Source organism: Diaphorina citri, unplaced genomic scaffold (genome assembly GCF_000475195.1).
Source record: "Diaphorina citri unplaced genomic scaffold, Diaci psyllid genome assembly version 1.1 scaffold21, whole genome shotgun sequence".
In the NCBI taxonomy this organism is placed as follows: domain Eukaryota; kingdom Metazoa; phylum Arthropoda; class Insecta; order Hemiptera; family Psyllidae; genus Diaphorina; species Diaphorina citri.
This window is the reverse complement of record NW_007377459.1, coordinates 371,004-387,427: the sequence shown is the minus strand read 5'-3', so window position 1 is coordinate 387,427 and position 16,424 is coordinate 371,004. Positions and strand designations below refer to the sequence as shown.

At 39.7% G+C, this 16,424-nt stretch overlaps 1 protein-coding gene across 1 annotated transcript in view; it reads left to right on the top strand.

The window, feature by feature from the left end:
• The window catches only part of LOC103508843 (angiotensin-converting enzyme-like), a 186,541-nt gene that overhangs the window by 30,397 nt on the left and 139,720 nt on the right, over nucleotides 1-16,424 (top strand). The window contains exons 7-10 of the mRNA XM_026823264.1: nucleotides 7,728-7,897; nucleotides 8,509-8,633; nucleotides 13,467-13,710; nucleotides 14,027-14,125. Coding sequence (XP_026679065.1) covers nucleotides 7,728-7,897; nucleotides 8,509-8,633; nucleotides 13,467-13,710; nucleotides 14,027-14,125 — 638 coding nt within the window. The remainder of the gene's footprint in view (nucleotides 1-7,727; nucleotides 7,898-8,508; nucleotides 8,634-13,466; nucleotides 13,711-14,026; nucleotides 14,126-16,424) is intronic.

The window sequence follows — 16,424 nt, the reverse complement described above, 5'->3', positions numbered from 1 at the left end:
ATTACTTGGGTCGCCATAATCAAAAGAGCCCTCACTACGCCTGTATTACCAAATCCGCTTTGTGTATTTTCACCGTTACCAAAACCTAAATTACTTGGGTCGCCATAATCAAAAGAGTCATCATGAGATGGCACATATACAGTACTTTATGAAGTACAGAAACCAGCCTAAAGTATTCAGAGATGGAGCGAATCCTGGTAAGTAGGTACATAGTACGAGAAATTCAGCCGTTCCGAGAACGAACCTGTGGCCTTTGGCTTCAAGGCCAGTGCGCTACCCTCCAAGCTAACTGGGCTGGCAAGATTATACTGGCAAGTTTACTACCTCAGAAGTTTCTGCAAAATGTTGTGCACATTGCATATCTCAATAGTTTTCAGGCGACCATACAAATAGGTGGAATAAAAAGAAAAGTGCAAGCAAATTTGAGAAATGCATTGAGTTTGCATACACTTCTTATGCTCAGGCGTAAGATAACTATACATATCTGCACCAAACTAGGTTATCAGCCCTAACTATGGTGATTGCTTTGGGCTGACATTTGGTTATGGCTACAAATTTTACGAGTAGATGCCCTTCGCACTCAACCTTAGCTATTTCTTTAGCAAAGGAAATTCAGGCTGGTATACTCCCTGTTTAAAGTCCCCCAGCCAGACTAAGCTGGTCTACTCCCTGTTTAACGTCCCCCAGCCAGACTCATCTAAGCGCTCACCACCTTGTGATGCTGCGGTGGTCTCTTTGTTGTCCGGGCCCTACTGAAGCATGCCAAATTTGGTGCTGTCCTGAAGAAGTGTTGGTTTTCCAGTGAAGGATAGAGGGAGGGATAGAGGGTAACTGCTAAGGTCTCGTCGTCCGAAAGCGAAGAGAGAAGAGACAGAATAGGAGAAAGTCAGCCTTGCCGATAAGCCGAGAACGAACTTTATCTGTTTAGGTTAAAATCCGCACCGGGCGGGAATCGAACCCGCTTACAAGGCAGACGGGCTACCCTCAGAGCTAACTAGACTGGCCTACCTACTGTTTCTCATGACCAAATGAAGTATGTTAGTGCCGGGGGATAAGCCTTGATATGCCGTGAGGTAAACCTGTCATCTGACAACACTGCACAGATCGCATGTCATCTGGCAACAGTTCAAAGATCTCTTCTCTATTTTCCGTCATCTGTTGCCAATTTCTGGATCAGGCGATTGTATTTTACCTTTTACGGAAGTCTTCTAGTAATAAGGTCCTTTATTAGAACATTCTGATGTGTCCTTGAAGTCCTGGCATTTGATTGGACCTTTCAGTTTTAACGTCTTCCTTAGTAACCGAAGTCAGAGTGGTTAGCCGTTAGGAGCATTCACTGTGGACCCTGAGGTACTGAGTTCAAATCCTGGTCAGTGAGGAAGCTTTCGTTTCCTGGTGGATTTTGAACTTATTTCCCATGTGTCTACGCTTGCGTAGAAGCCCAAAGTGCCAGAAAACTAAACCTATAGACTTGCAGATAAGATGTCCAGCCCATTTTCTTCGGGCATGCTTCTATGTACTTGCGTATTACCTTTGAGTAAATTTAAACCTTTCCCATTTGCATGTATCCCATTTGTAACCTCAAAACCCATTTGCAATACTAGTAGTAAGGTGTCCTGATTATTTTTAGATACTCTACTACTGTTTCTCGTAAATGTTCTTCCTAATGTTAAACTTGTGTCTGTGTGTTTGCAGCCTCGGCTCGGAGAACGAGTCGCCACCGCGGGGTCCCTCACATCTGTTGACACCCTGTACAGACAAGGAGAAGCGCATCCGTCGTGAGATTGCAAACTCCAATGAGCGCAGACGCATGCAGAGTATAAACGCAGGCTTTCAGAGTTTGCGCACTCTCCTACCGCATCATGAGGGAGAGAAGTTGAGCAAGGTAAGATGAGATGCCAGCTTTTTATTGAAGAAGGGTCATGCCCGATCTGGGCCCTTTTGGTGTAGAACGGCTTATGCAATATGTTGTGAAGAAGTAGTAAAAAAATGTGTTTTTTTTTTCTATTGCTGGTCGAAGTACACGACTCTTTGTAGAATCCTCCCAATACTTGTCATTGGAAATCACAAAACTTTGCGTTAGAGCCGTTTTACTCAAAATTCGATTTCCGTGTTTGGTCCTTGTAGTTTGATGGGATCGTGGGACTAACATTTCTTTCTGCTAAGGACCTGTGTGGATCAAATGAATGGGGCTCCAAACTTTGTCTCTACCCTGTAATGTGACCAGGGGGGGGGGGAAAGGAGGCTATATGGATCTTACTTTGTCTCTACCCTGTAGTGACCTGTACAAAGCGGGAAAAAGGATGTATGGATATCTTGTGATGATATTGTATTATAATATATGGAATAGTATTGATTAGATATGGAGTTGGTGGTGTAAATAACATGTTGTATTTACAACATATGTATACTACAGGTGTAAAGGTGTGTGTGTGTGTGGATTGCATGAGTAATTATATGCAAGCAGAACATGAATATTGGAAATGTCAGGGCTGTTGTTGTTGGGGTGGGAGTAGTTTGTAGTTTAATCCTCCCAGGCTGCAGTTCCATCAGATCAATTTCCTGTCTGATCTTAGGGTAAGATTTCAATATTGTAAAAAAAAACTTTTTCTTTCTTCGTGGACGCTTCCAGAATATAAGCTTGGGCTTAGGCCTAGGCCCTGATTCAAAATTTTCAAATTTATTGATAACAATCTCATGGTACGATCGGAGCATGCTCGGATGCTTTACCCGAACAGTCTCGGAACATACTCAGGGATAACATGGGAGGGATTTGTGACATGATATTGAGTCTTTTCAGCCCTCTGCCGAAAGTACCTGGGAATTCAGAGATTGTAGACATGGGACTAAGTGCCAAAGCTTGGCCCCTGATGTTAAACCACAACCAAAATGACATTCAATTCCGTGTAGGTATAGTTTCCCGTACACCTTAATATGTTTGTATCTGTATGTGTGACCAATGTATCTACAAGGTATGGTTGTTTCTATCCCCATTGAAAACACGAATGTCATCATTTCCTTTTGTTTTTACTATCACTTCGATCTGTTGATCAAATGATCACCATTACAATATCACCAACATAGGTCCTATCATCAATATCACGAACATAGTTCCTATCATCAATATCACCAACATAGTTCCTATCATCAATATCACCAACATACTTAGTTCCTATCACCAACATCATTTTGTGTACGAAAGGGCTCTACGAATGTTCCGAAGTTGAACATTTTCACGATGAGAGAAAGCCCGTTTATCAAAAACCCAACACTTTATGCAATATTGTTGATCAAAATGATCACCATTACAATATCACCAACATGGTTCCTATCATCAATATCACCAACATACTTAGTTCCTGTCTCCAGCATCATTTTGTGTACGAAAGGCTCTACGAATGTTCCGAAGTTGAACATTTTCACGATGAGAGAAAGCCCGTTTATCAAAATCCCAACACTGTATGCAATATGTGAACATTGTAAGAATTTGCTTATCAGCAAACCGTATGTATGTGTGTGTGTGTGTGTGTGTGTGTGTGTGTGTGTGTGTGTGTGTGTGTGTTGATATCAGGGCAACAGCTGTTGTGAAAACACGAATGTCATCATTTCCTTTTGTTTTTACTATCACTTCGATCTGTTGATCAAATGATCACCATTACAATATCACCAACATGGTTCCTATCATCAATATCATTTTGTGTACGAAAGGCTCTACGAATTTTCCGAAGTTGAACATTTTCACGAGGAGAGAAAGCCCGTTTATCAAAATCCCAACACTGTATGCAATATTGTAAGAATTTGCTTATCAGCAAACCGTATGTGTGATATCAGGGCAACAGCTGTTCTATGGGTAGACGAGATGTAATGAGAGAGTACAGTCATAATGTAAACCTTATACAGTCTATACTTTATACTCGTGTTATAAACAGGTGATTGATAAATCAGCTGATCAACCTAGCAGGTCCTAGCGGTTCCCAGTCCTATGTACCATGTTAGTTTGGGTATTGATATGGTTTTGAAGGCCAATGAAATGGAACTAGATGTATTTTCCCTTCGTAAATAGGGGCGATTTCACCCCCTTCCCTGAGGCTTATTTCCCCTCTTTTAATAGAAAATACGGGAATTCGTTCAACCATTGGAAATCCAAGGTGTCGCATTCCCGCCCATCGAAGGTCTACTTTCTGTCTGATTTTTTTTTTTTTTTCATTAAGCAATCTGATCAGTTGATTAAAAAGAAGAAGAAGGAAAAAAAAGCCTATCAGATAGCCTTAATCCATGAGTTTAAACTTTAACCTAATCCAGGAGTTGTACCTTGTGGACCCCGGCCATGATAGGGTAGGCGTACCCGTTTGAGAACAGCTGTGTGAACAACAAAGGACGCCTTGTGTGTCTCACTGTGCCGGCAACAAGGTCGTTCATATTTGCTAAAAAAAAATTCTCATTGCTATTTCCAAGTGGAGTGGTCTGTGTTTGGGCTTGTCATGTAGTAGGCTGTGGCTGTGGGCTGTTGATGTAAGCTGAGGGACAGCAGACTACTTGGACTACTCGTAGACTGCGGAATGAGATTGGAGGCGTTAGTTATGTTGTCATTTTATGATTTTAGCTTTCAATCGTTGGAAAATGACAAAAAAGAATAAAGGAAAAAAGGAAATTGTAGATTGTGAAAAATTATTAAAATAAATAAAAATAATTGAAGGGAAAGAAATATGATACTGGAATTTTATACTTGGGGTTGTTTTTACCTCATTAACCCTGGGGAAAGTTTAATGAGGAACATAATCAACATTCATGTTGATTCATCATCAACATCAACATTCATGTTGATTCGTTTGTCAGAGGAGATATCAATTTTCATATTTATATGCCAGAAATGGAGGAGGGGAATACTTCTAGAATTGAAAGAAATGGGATGAAGAATGGGGGTGGTAGTGTTGTAAAAGAAATAAATAAAAAGAAATGGATAGAAAAGACAGGAGGAGAAAGAGAATACGATAAAGAAAAAGAGAAGAGGAGGTGGTGACGAAGATAGAGAACAACAGAGGAAGAAGAGAGCGATGACGAAGAATATGGAACGAGGAGGAAGATGGAGAAGGAGAAGAATAGGCCTAAGAAGAAAAACGAGGAAAGAAGGAGACGAAAAAGAAGAAGGACGAAGGAGAGACAAAGAAGGAGGAAGATGGAGAAGTAGAGAGGAAGGAAGAGAGGGGATTGGAAGGAAGGAAGATGGGTATAGGGGGGAATGGAGCAGTTGCAAATGGGTAAAAAATATTAATAAATGGTCGATTCCTATGTAAAAAGTAGTGAAAAATCTAAATCTGAGGTCAAAACTCCGAAAAAATAACTATGTATAAGTAAAAGGTCGAAAATTCAATTTTCATTTTCCGTTCTAAGTAATGAAAGAGTTCAAAGATGTGTGACGTCAGACTTCAGGCAGTTGTTTCGCTAGGTAGCGCCAGTATGCAAGCACGCTTGCGGAAGAGCAGAAAGAAATGCGCAGAAACGTATGCGCACAAACACATTAATGCGTTGCCTGCGAGGGAGCTTTGCTCGGGACATTTGATGTGACGTCATCGCCTACGGGAGCGTATGCCGTGACGTCAAAGTTCACGATTTACCGGTATTTTTTAAATCGATCTATCTCAGGTTCTAGAAGTCGTAGGAGAAAAAGAAAAATTTCGTTGGTCCTCATTTTTCCTGCTCTATGGCTTTGAAACATCACACAAGTAAGCGCAACTGTTCTATTGGAAAGGGGGAAGATGATAGACTGGATAGAGGGAATGAGAGAGAGGGGAGTGGAGGTGTTAAAATGATTAATGTCCCTGTGCTGACAAGTCTAGTGGTGTACCCGCTGATGTAAAACATGTATACACTAGTATACAGGGTGTTTCGAATCGTATCGGACAATCGTATCCCATGACAGGTGGAGAAAAATATCAGTTGTACAGAACGTTTTTGCTCCAGATTCGCTTTTAGCTCTCACGAACACAGAAATTTGACTTTCGAAAGGAGTAATCCACCTATAATAAAATTTCGTTACTTTGACTGTTTATCTTTGTGTCGTAGCTTATCCATCTTGTAGTATGTCTGCGTTTCCAAAGGCCAGAGTTTCCCATTAGTATGCCCCGAGAAGTTCAAACAGTAATCTCCTCTGAAAGTAACCCGTCTCGGGAAAATAAAGGGTTGTTCACTCGTAATAAAATAACTTGGTGGTGTTGCTATCAAGACTTCCCACCCTGTAAGCCAGACTAGCAGGAGTCCTGTGCGAAGAAACACTGGGCTTGGTAACAAGATGAATGGGTGACGGGAAGGTTAGTAGTGGCTCCCCCCATTTGTTTTCCTTCGTCTAATTTGAAAATGATGTTGTCTCATCATCCATTAGGCTGATTGTTATTATTATTGTTTTTGTCTTGAGCTTTTTATTTTCGTTTTTATTGTTTCTCTTTATTCTTGGGATTGTGGGAGAAAGGGTCATCGCCTACGGGAGCGTATGCCGTGACGTCAAAGTTCACGATTTACCGGTATTTTTTAAATCGATCTATCTCAGGTTCTAGAAGTCGTAGGAGAAAAAGAAAAATTTCGTTGGTCCTCATTTTTCCTGCTCTATGGCTTTGAAACATCACACAAGTAAGCGCAACTGTTCTATTGGAAAGGGGGAAGATGATAGACTGGATAGATTTTAATCGATTTATCTCGGGATCTAGAAGTCGTAGAAGAAAAAGAAAGATTCCGTTGGTCCTCATTTTTCCTGCTCAGTGACTTTGAAACATCACAGTTCACGATTTACCAGTATTTTTTAAATCGATTTATCTCGGGATCTAGAAGTCGTAGGAGAAAAAGAAAAATTCCGTAGGTCCTCATTTTTCCTGCTCTATAACTTTGAAACGTGGAGGTGTTAAAATGATTAATGTCCCTGTGCTGACAAGTCTAGTGGTACCCGCTGATGTAAAACATGTATACAGGGTGTTTCGAATTGTATCGGACACTTTCTTACCCATGACAGGTGGAGAAAAACATCAGTTGTAGAAAACTTTTTTGCTCTAGATTTGCTTTTGGCTCTCTCTCACGAACACAGAAAGAAAATTGACTTTTGAAGGGCGTCATCGCCTACGGGAGCGTATGCCGTGACGTCAAAGTTTACGATTTACCGGTATTTTTTAAATCGATTTATCTCGGTATCTAGAAAACGTAGAAGAAAAAGAAAAATTCCGTTGGTTCTCATTTTTCCTGCTCCATGGCTTTGAAACATCACCCAAGTAAGCGCAACTGATCTATTATTCTCAGGTTACAGTTTTAAGTTGTGAGAGGCGGTATTAGGTATGGGTTGGATCTTTGTTTTAATCAAGTAACCAAAGCACATTACTTTTATTTATTGTTCTTCTTTTGAAGGAAATTAAATTGTCACCTAATACTACTTAAGTTAAGTATCCCAGCTTATTATTTTCATTGTATAATATTTCTTCATTAGTTTCTGGACATAAAGAATCATACTCATTTTTACTTTCTATTACTACAGTATAGCGGTAATCGATTTATCTCGGGATCTAGAAGTCGTAGAAGAAAAAGAAAAATTCAGTTCTTCCTTATTTTTCCTGCTCTATGACTTTGAAACACCACCCAAGTAAGCGCAACTGATCTATTGTTCAGATAGTGGTAATGGTAATACACAGGGCTAGGCTAGGCTTACGAGCGCCTATTCTCTATTTTGTTCTATTCTAATTGCATTCCAGGGCTACACCCCAGAAGCCATGTTCCGAGTGGCCGAGGACTTCTTCATTTCTCTCAACATGAGTGCCATGCCTCCTGACTTCTGGCTCAAGTCCATCTTCCTGGACCCCATAGACCGTAATGTTATCTGTCAACCCTCTGCCTGGGACTTCTGTGATGGCGTAGACTATAGGTGAGTGACCACTTCACCATTGACTGTCGAACATTTGTAGGTGTCCCTTTATCTCACCAGTTTAATATTGCACCACCTTAACAAAACAGTACCCTAATGGGTACCTAACAACCTAATAAACTAACTCACACAAAGTCCCTTGGGTCCTTAAGAGACCCCCCAAGGTCCCAAAATTTAGGTATGAATCTTTCTGCAAAACCGCCAAATAGCTATAGAGTTTAAATGCAAAGTCGAGGAGTCAAAACTTTTCGCTTAATTTCATTTCGCTTAATAGCAAAATATTCTCGATTTCAGAATCAAGATGTGCACTCAAGTCAATACTTCACCATTGACTGTCGAACATTTGTAGGTGTCCCTTTATCTCACCAGTTTAATATTGCACCACCTTAACAAAACAGTACCCTAATCCCCTAATGGGTACCTAACAACCTAATGGACTAAACTAACTCACACAAAGTCCCCTTGGGTCCTTAGAAGACCCCCGAAGGTCCCAAAATTTAGGTATGAATCTTTCTGTAAAACCGCCAAATAGCTTTACAGTTTAAATGCAAAGTCGAGGAGTCAAAACTTATAATTTATTTCGCTTAATAGCAAAATATTCTCAATTTCAGAATCAAGATGTGCACTCAAGTCAACATGAAAGATTTCATTACTATTCATCATGAGATGGCACATATACAGTACTTTATGAAGTACAGAAACCAGCCTAAAGTATTCAGAGATGGAGCGAATCCTGGTAAGTAGTACGACAAAGTCAGCCGTTCCGAGAACGAAGCTTACCTGCTTGAAAGTTCACCCGGTTGGGAATCAAACCCGTGGCCTTTGGCTTCAAGGCCAGTGCGCTACCCTCCAAGCTAACTGGACTGGCAAGATTATACTGGCAAGTTTACTACCTCAGAAGTTTCTGCAAAATGTTGTGCACATTGCATATCTCAATAGTTTTCAGGCAACCATACAAATCAGGTGGAATAAAAAGAAAACTGCAAGCAAATTTGAGAAATGCATTGAGTTTGCATACACTTCTTATGCTCAGGCGTAAGATAACTATACATATCTGCACTGGAATTTTAAAGGAATTTTAATTGTGTTAAGCATAAATGCTTTGGACATCAAATGATAGATACCTTGCAGTAAAAATCTATAGGTACCTATATCTACAACAGTAGGTACAGGGTACACAGACAATTCAATGATAGGTACCTATATCTACAACAGTAGGACATCAAATGATAGATACCTTGCAGTAAAAATCTATAGGTACCTATATCTACAACAGTAGGTACAGGGTACACAGACAATTCAATGCTAAAAGATATCCTGGATAATAAACCGAATATTTACAGAGAAAATCCCAATATTTTAAATCAATTTATTTATTTTTCGATACATCATAGATAATATTACGTTTGTAATTTTATGCTAGTATTGTATATTTCTTTATAAATATTTACAGAATATTCATGTTGGTAACTAAAATTAAAAGAATTGTCTAATAAGGTACATGGGTACAATACACAAATAATACATAACAGAATATTTTAACCTAATACAAGCCATATTCATAGGAAAATGGCTGAGACAAAGCCAGTCAATAAGGTTTTTGCTGCTCCAAGAGCAATTTTTTGCGAAAATTTTCGCTACAAAAGTAAATACATAATAACAGAACGTAGCAGATACCTACTTAAAGAAATGACCTACACGTATAGATGACTATAAGTCTATTAATCTTGCAGAGTGAAAATATACAGCTTAAAACATTTCACAGAACACAGTTAGTATGAAAAGGCCTAAATTCTTTGAATGTTTTCTTTCAATTTTTAACCCTTTCTTCGAGGATTTTCATCAAGAACTGTGATTTTCAGATTCGCTTTGATGGCTTTCGAATGATCCACCTAGCAAGGTATAGTCTATCTTCGTGTATTCTTGACTACCAGGGTACTGGCTCTGCCCATTAGTATTTGTTTCTCCAGAGGGGTAATGGCTTGATTCATGTGAATTGTAATGGTTCTCATTGGGTGACGTATTGAATTGGTTCCCATTATTTCCCACACTAGGAAAGTTGTGTTCTCTGGAGTTTCGTTCGGTGTGAGATTCTGGAAATCTTGTTGATCCTCTCATGCCAGCCTGAGCTAGCTTCAACTGCTTCATTGCTCTTCCTACATTATTTTGTAATTGCCGTCCATTCTGAATATTTCCTACCTGATCGAAATTCGGAACCACAGCTTTGTTTTCCAGATTGTCAAACACGGTGTTGACCTCATTAAAGATATCTTGAGTTTGCTTGTGCTTATGCTGTCGATTGCCATCGAAATATATTTGATAGTTCTGATTTACCTCTGGCACCTTGATGGTATTTATATTTGGTATGTCAGCTTGTATGTTTCCTTGGTTTCCAAAATTGTTTTGAGAGTCAAATCCCCCGCCTGTATTACCAAATCCGCTTTGTGTATTTTCACCGTTACCAAAACCTAAATTACCTGGGTCGCCATAGTCAAAAGATAGGTAAAGATAGAATTTGGTTTCGGTAAGTATAGAATTTGGTTTCACAACGGATTTAATGCATAAATCATGTACGTAATTGAAAGGCTTAGAATCAATAAATCAGCAAAATACTTAGGTAAAGATAGAATTTGGTTTCGGTAAGTATAGAATTTGGTTTCACAACGGATTTAATGCATAAATCATGTACGTAATTGAAAGGCTCAGAATCAATAAATCAGCAATATACTTCCCCCCTTCATAGTCTAATATGTACAATTGTAGGTACATACCTACCTCGGTAATTATGTATTTAGGTAGGTAAGTTACAAGATTACGGTTTACAATGGACCCACTGATTTCAAATGTATTGCCCAACTGTGCTACAAATGCCCTTTGGAAATGTTTTCATCAAATTCAATACTCAAAAAGGTTCCGCATGCCTTTACAAATGTCGAATAATTCCTACCAACTAGATTAGGAAGGCACTCAATTTTTTCGATTTCTTCAAAGGCAGTATTCTCCTAAAGCATCTCTCCCACCCAACCACTTTGTTTTATTGTCAAACGTTGTATGTTTGTTGTTGCAGGTGACATGCAGGCACAGTCCTGGTCTAATATTCTAGACATTACCATGCCATACCCGGGTAAAAGTTTCCTTGATGTTACTCCCGAAATGATACGACAGGTAAGACCTTTAAGGTACACTACCATCACGTCACGTGAGCTCATGGGGAGTCTGAAAGATGCAGTTCAAAGTTTTCCCATAATATTGTAGGTAATTTCATTCAGGACAGCCCCACTACTATCACGTGACTTGACGTGATAGTCCATAGTGTGTTTCTAACTATACTCTCGCTCAACTTCCTAGTTCCTATTGGTTTCTAGTGTCTGACTTTTGGATTCAAGTCCCGACTGTGCCATTAGACCCTCTACTAGCCTTGTGTAAACCACAGCCATAACCAAAACAGTGTGGTCTTCAACACAAAAGATACAATGGAACAGTTGCAAATGGGTAAAAAATATAAATAAATGGTCGATTCTTATGTAAAAAGTTGGGAAAAATCCGACAAAGCCAGTCAATAAGGTTTTTGCTGCTCCAAGAGCAATTTTTTGCGAAAATTTTCGCTACAAAAGTAAATACATAATAACAGAATGTAGCAGATACCTACTTAAAGAAATGACCTACACGTAGATGACTATAATTATTCTATTATATTTACCGGCATTTTTTTAATCGATTTATCTCGGGATCTAGAAGTCGTAGAAGAAAAAGAAAAATTCAGTTCTTCCTTATTTTTCCTGCTCTATGACTTTGAAACACCACCCAAGTAAGCGCAACTGATCTATTGTTCAGATAGTGGTAATGGTAATACACAGGGCTAGGCTAGGCTTACGAGCGCCTATTCTCTATTTTGTTCTATTCTAATTGCATTCCAGGGCTACACCCCAGAAGCCATGTTCCGAGTGGCCGAGGACTTCTTCATTTCTCTCAACATGAGTGCCATGCCTCCTGACTTCTGGCTCAAGTCCATCTTCCTGGACCCCATAGACCGTAATGTTATCTGTCAACCCTCTGCCTGGGACTTCTGTGATGGCGTAGACTATAGGTGAGTGACCACTTCACCATTGACTGTCGAACATTTGTAGGTGTCCCTTTATCTCACCAGTTTAATATTGCACCACCTTAACAAAACAGTACCCTAATCCCCTAATGGGTACCTAACAACCTAATGGACTAAACTAACTCACACAAAGTCCCCTTGGGTCCTTAGAAGACCCCCGAAGGTCCCAAAATTTAGGTATGAATCTTTCTGTAAAACCGCCAAATAGCTTTACAGTTTAAATGCAAAGTCGAGGAGTCAAAACTTTTCGCTTAATTTCATTTCGCTTAATAGCAAAATATTCTCGATTTCAGAATCAAGATGTGCACTCAAGTCAATATGAAAGATTTCATTACTATTCATCATGAGATGGCACATATACAGTACTTTATGAAGTACAGAAACCAGCCTAAAGTATTCAGAGATGGAGCGAATCCTGGTAAGTAGGTACATAGTACGAGAAATTCAGCCGTTCCGAGAACGAACCTGTGGCCTTTGGCTTCAAGGCCAGTGCGCTACCCTCCAAGCTAACTGGGCTGGCAAGATTATACTGGCAAGTTTACTACCTCAGAAGTTTCTGCAAAATGTTGTGCACATTGCATATCTCAATAGTTTTCAGGCAACCATACAAATCAGGTGGAATAAAAAGAAAACTGCAAGCAAATTTGAGAAATGCATTGAGTTTGCATACACTTCTTATGCTCAGGCGTAAGATAACTATACATATCTGCACTGGAATTTTAAAGGAATTTTAATTGTGTTAAGCATAAATGCTTTTCACAAATGTCGTTCCCTGCTTAATGCACTACGCTAAGTTTTATGACTTGACTTGGACTCGAACCACCAACCTCCAGATCCGAAGTCCACCGCGCTAACCACTACACCACTGAGGTTGGTTACATATCTGCACTGATTCATCTTATTCTTTCTACCATGTATCTCCACCAAACTAGGTTATCAGCCCTAACTATGGTAATTGCTTTGGGCTGACATTTGGTTTTGACTACAAATTTCACGAGTAGTTGCCCTTCGCACTCAACCTTTGCTATTTCTTTAGCAAGGGAAATTCAGGCTGGTCTACTCCCTGTTTAAAGTCCCCCAGCCAGACTAAGCGGGTCTACTCCCTGTTTAACGTCCCCCAGCCAGACTCATCTAAGCTCTCACCACCTTAAATCGTGCTTAACCCATTTCCATTTCAGCGTTCCACGAGGCTATCTCCGAAGCCATCACCCTCTCAGTATGCTCAGGCGTAAGATAACTATACATATCTGCACCAAACTAGGTTATCAGCCCTAACTATGGTGATTGCTTTGGGCTGACATTTGGTTTTGGCTGCAAACTTTACGAGTAGATGCCCTTCGCACTCAACCTTAGCTATTTCTTTAGCAAGGGAAATTCATGCTGGTATACTCCCTGTTTAACGTCCCCCAGCCAGACTCATCTAAGCTCTCACCACCTTAAATCGTGCCTAACCCATTTCCATTTCAGCGTTCCACGAGGCTATCTCCGAAGCCATCACCCTCTCAGTGGGCACACCTCGTCACATGCAAACCCTCGGCTTAGTACTGAAATCCATAGATGATGTGCCTCACAATATTAACTACCTGTTTGCCCTGGCTATGGAAAAGATAGCGTTCCTCCCGTATGCCCTGTCCCTGGACATGTGGAGATGGGATATGTTTCGCGGAGCGGTGACCAAGGATCGGTACAACTGCCATTGGTGGGATTTGAGGTGAGAAACAGCTTAGAATATTGCCTGTTTATCCTGCCAGCAAGTTCAAATTAAGTTGATCCCAAGGGCAAGGAAAACCTAGACCTTTGACAAATGGAGTGTGCCTGTGTGCCTAAAGGCTTATGATGTGTTCCAATCCACTCGACCACCAAAAGATCTAATCAGTCTCAGTGTGACATAGGGCTTAAATTTACAACATTAAGCAGGAAGGAACCATCCATAAGGGGAATAGCTTTATAGATGGTTCTTTTCTGTTTAATGCTGTCAGATAGCCCATGGCCCTTATTCTAAACTTACCTTTCATTTCCCCCTTCAGGGAGAGACTAGGAGGTGTGAAGCCCCCAGTGCTGAGATCTGAAGTGGACTTTGACCCCGGCTCCAAGTATCACGTTCCGGCCAACATTCCCTATATTGGGTAAGTCACCCCAAGTTACCCTATAAAACTTGTACCTTCCATTATTTGTTTACCTAACCCTCGAACTTTTGGGAAAGTGACCCCACTTGTCTACTTGTTGTTTTCACAAAGTATCTTTTCAAGTTGTATCACTTGTTTTTATGCCTCCTTTAACAAGGCAACCTTTTTTGCCTCCTCCTCTCTCTCTCTCTCTCTCTGGGTGGTTTTCAGGCGATATTGATTGACATCTTACCTCTCATTTGATGTCGATCGAAGAGTCTTAAGAGATAAAGAATATCAAAGAGATAAGTATCTAGACATAAAGTCGAGTTTTTTCCTCGTTTTTATTTGCTTTTTCTCCCATACCAGATTTTACTATTGTTCTACCACCTATATCATATTATCGCCTGACCTAACCTAAGCCAACATAACCGACCTCTGTATTTTCATGTAGTGTCGAGAAAAAAAAGCTCGGTTAAAAATAATAAATAATGAAGAAAAAAGAACTACACGGATTATAATGGGAGAAAGAGAGAGAGAGAAAGAAAGGGAGAGAGAGAGAAGGAGAGAGAAAGGGAGAGAGAGAGAGAAAGGGAGAGAGAGAAAGAGAGAGAGAGAAAGAGAGAGAGAGAAAGAGAGAGAGAGGGAGGGAGGGAGAAACAAAGAGAGAGGAAGAGGGAGAGACTGAGCTAGGAAAGAGCGAAATAAAGCCATAAAAAAGAAAAAAAAAAGGAGTTGTTGTGATAAAAAAAGGAGCGAATAAAAAATGAAAAGACAAAAAGGAAAATCATGTTTCTGTCATATTTGCAACCCTAGAGATTGCATTTTTATGTAGGTAAGGTACCCCATTTCGTCTGGGTACGTTTCCCATTCCATTTAGCACTACATAACATGCACCCCCACTTTTGTAGTCGTAGGTACCTACTACTTACCTACCCTGTACTCATACTACCTGCCCTACGTGCCTTACCCTATCCAATTATTTAGCTCCATGTAGGTAGGTACCTACCCTCTCCAATTTATTTCAATGGAGTTATATGGTACACCTTACCTACTGCGTACCCCATTTGAAGGAAGTTATGCCATAAAAAGAGTGATGTTTTCATTAAAAAGAAGAATGAGGACATCAAATGATAGATACCTTGCAGTAAAAATCTATAGGTACCTATATATACAACAGTACCTGTGATTATCGTTATTAGGGATATACACAGGAGATACTTTGGGATATGTGAATTCGTTGGAAATTCCCTGCACTACTTTATTATGATCGTGGTCATCTAAATGGTGAGATTTTCTAACTTTCCTCGTTCGCAATACGTTTATTATGTTTCTCTCGTGTTTCTTCTCTGTCCATTTGTCTTTTGTTTCCGTATTATTTCCAAGTTTATCATCCTTTGTCTTTGCTATTTCTTGTGAATTATTTACTTTGATTATATCACTATTACGAAACGAGTCTCTACTCTTTGTTTTCTGAGACTCAATCTCATATGTTGGGTCTCTAACACTGAGTAGGTCCGTGTGATTAGTTTGACTATGTGCATTTGAAGATTGATTTTTAATTTTTTTAATATCTACATCTACATGTTTGTTTATCTTTCGGAAATGAAGTTTGCCCTTGTCTAAATACTCAGCGCCCACTTTCTTAGAAGTTTCCTGTCGGGTTTGAGCATCGTGTGCATGGCTTTCACTCGTTCGATTCTTATGTTTGTTACTTTTAGAGTAGTTAAAATCACTATTGGAACTAAACTGGTCGTAGATATTGTTGACTGAATATTTGGACGTTGTTGGGTTGATGGTGTTGGCTTGAGTTGGTACATTGTCCAGCGGTATGGCGATTGGGATATGTATGTCTATGGTATGCTCTGTTATGGACTGCGGGGATGCTATGGCGACATTTGTTATGTAGAATAATAGTACGAGCAGAATATTTAGTTTCTGAAACAGAAGAAATCGGATTGTTTCCATTAATGGTTTTTGGGTTGTCACAGTGGGGAACAATGTTAATAATATTCACAAGAGAAAAGAAATAAGAAAGTCCCTTCTCTCCATACACAAATTATATCAGGATCTACTCATCTCATAATGTTACCTAATAGGTATGTACATGGTTGTCTAGTCCTGAGGTAAAGATCTACGTAAGTACTCGTATGTAAAATTTAATACCAAAAAAATTGAAACAGAACTAACTTCAAGTGATGCTTCATAAATCAAATAGTTTGCTGGAGAATGATTAATCGAATCTAGGTAGTTAGTTCGCGAAGAAATGGACAACATAAAAAAAAAAAAAAAAAAAAAAAAAAAAGGGAAAAAGGTTTTA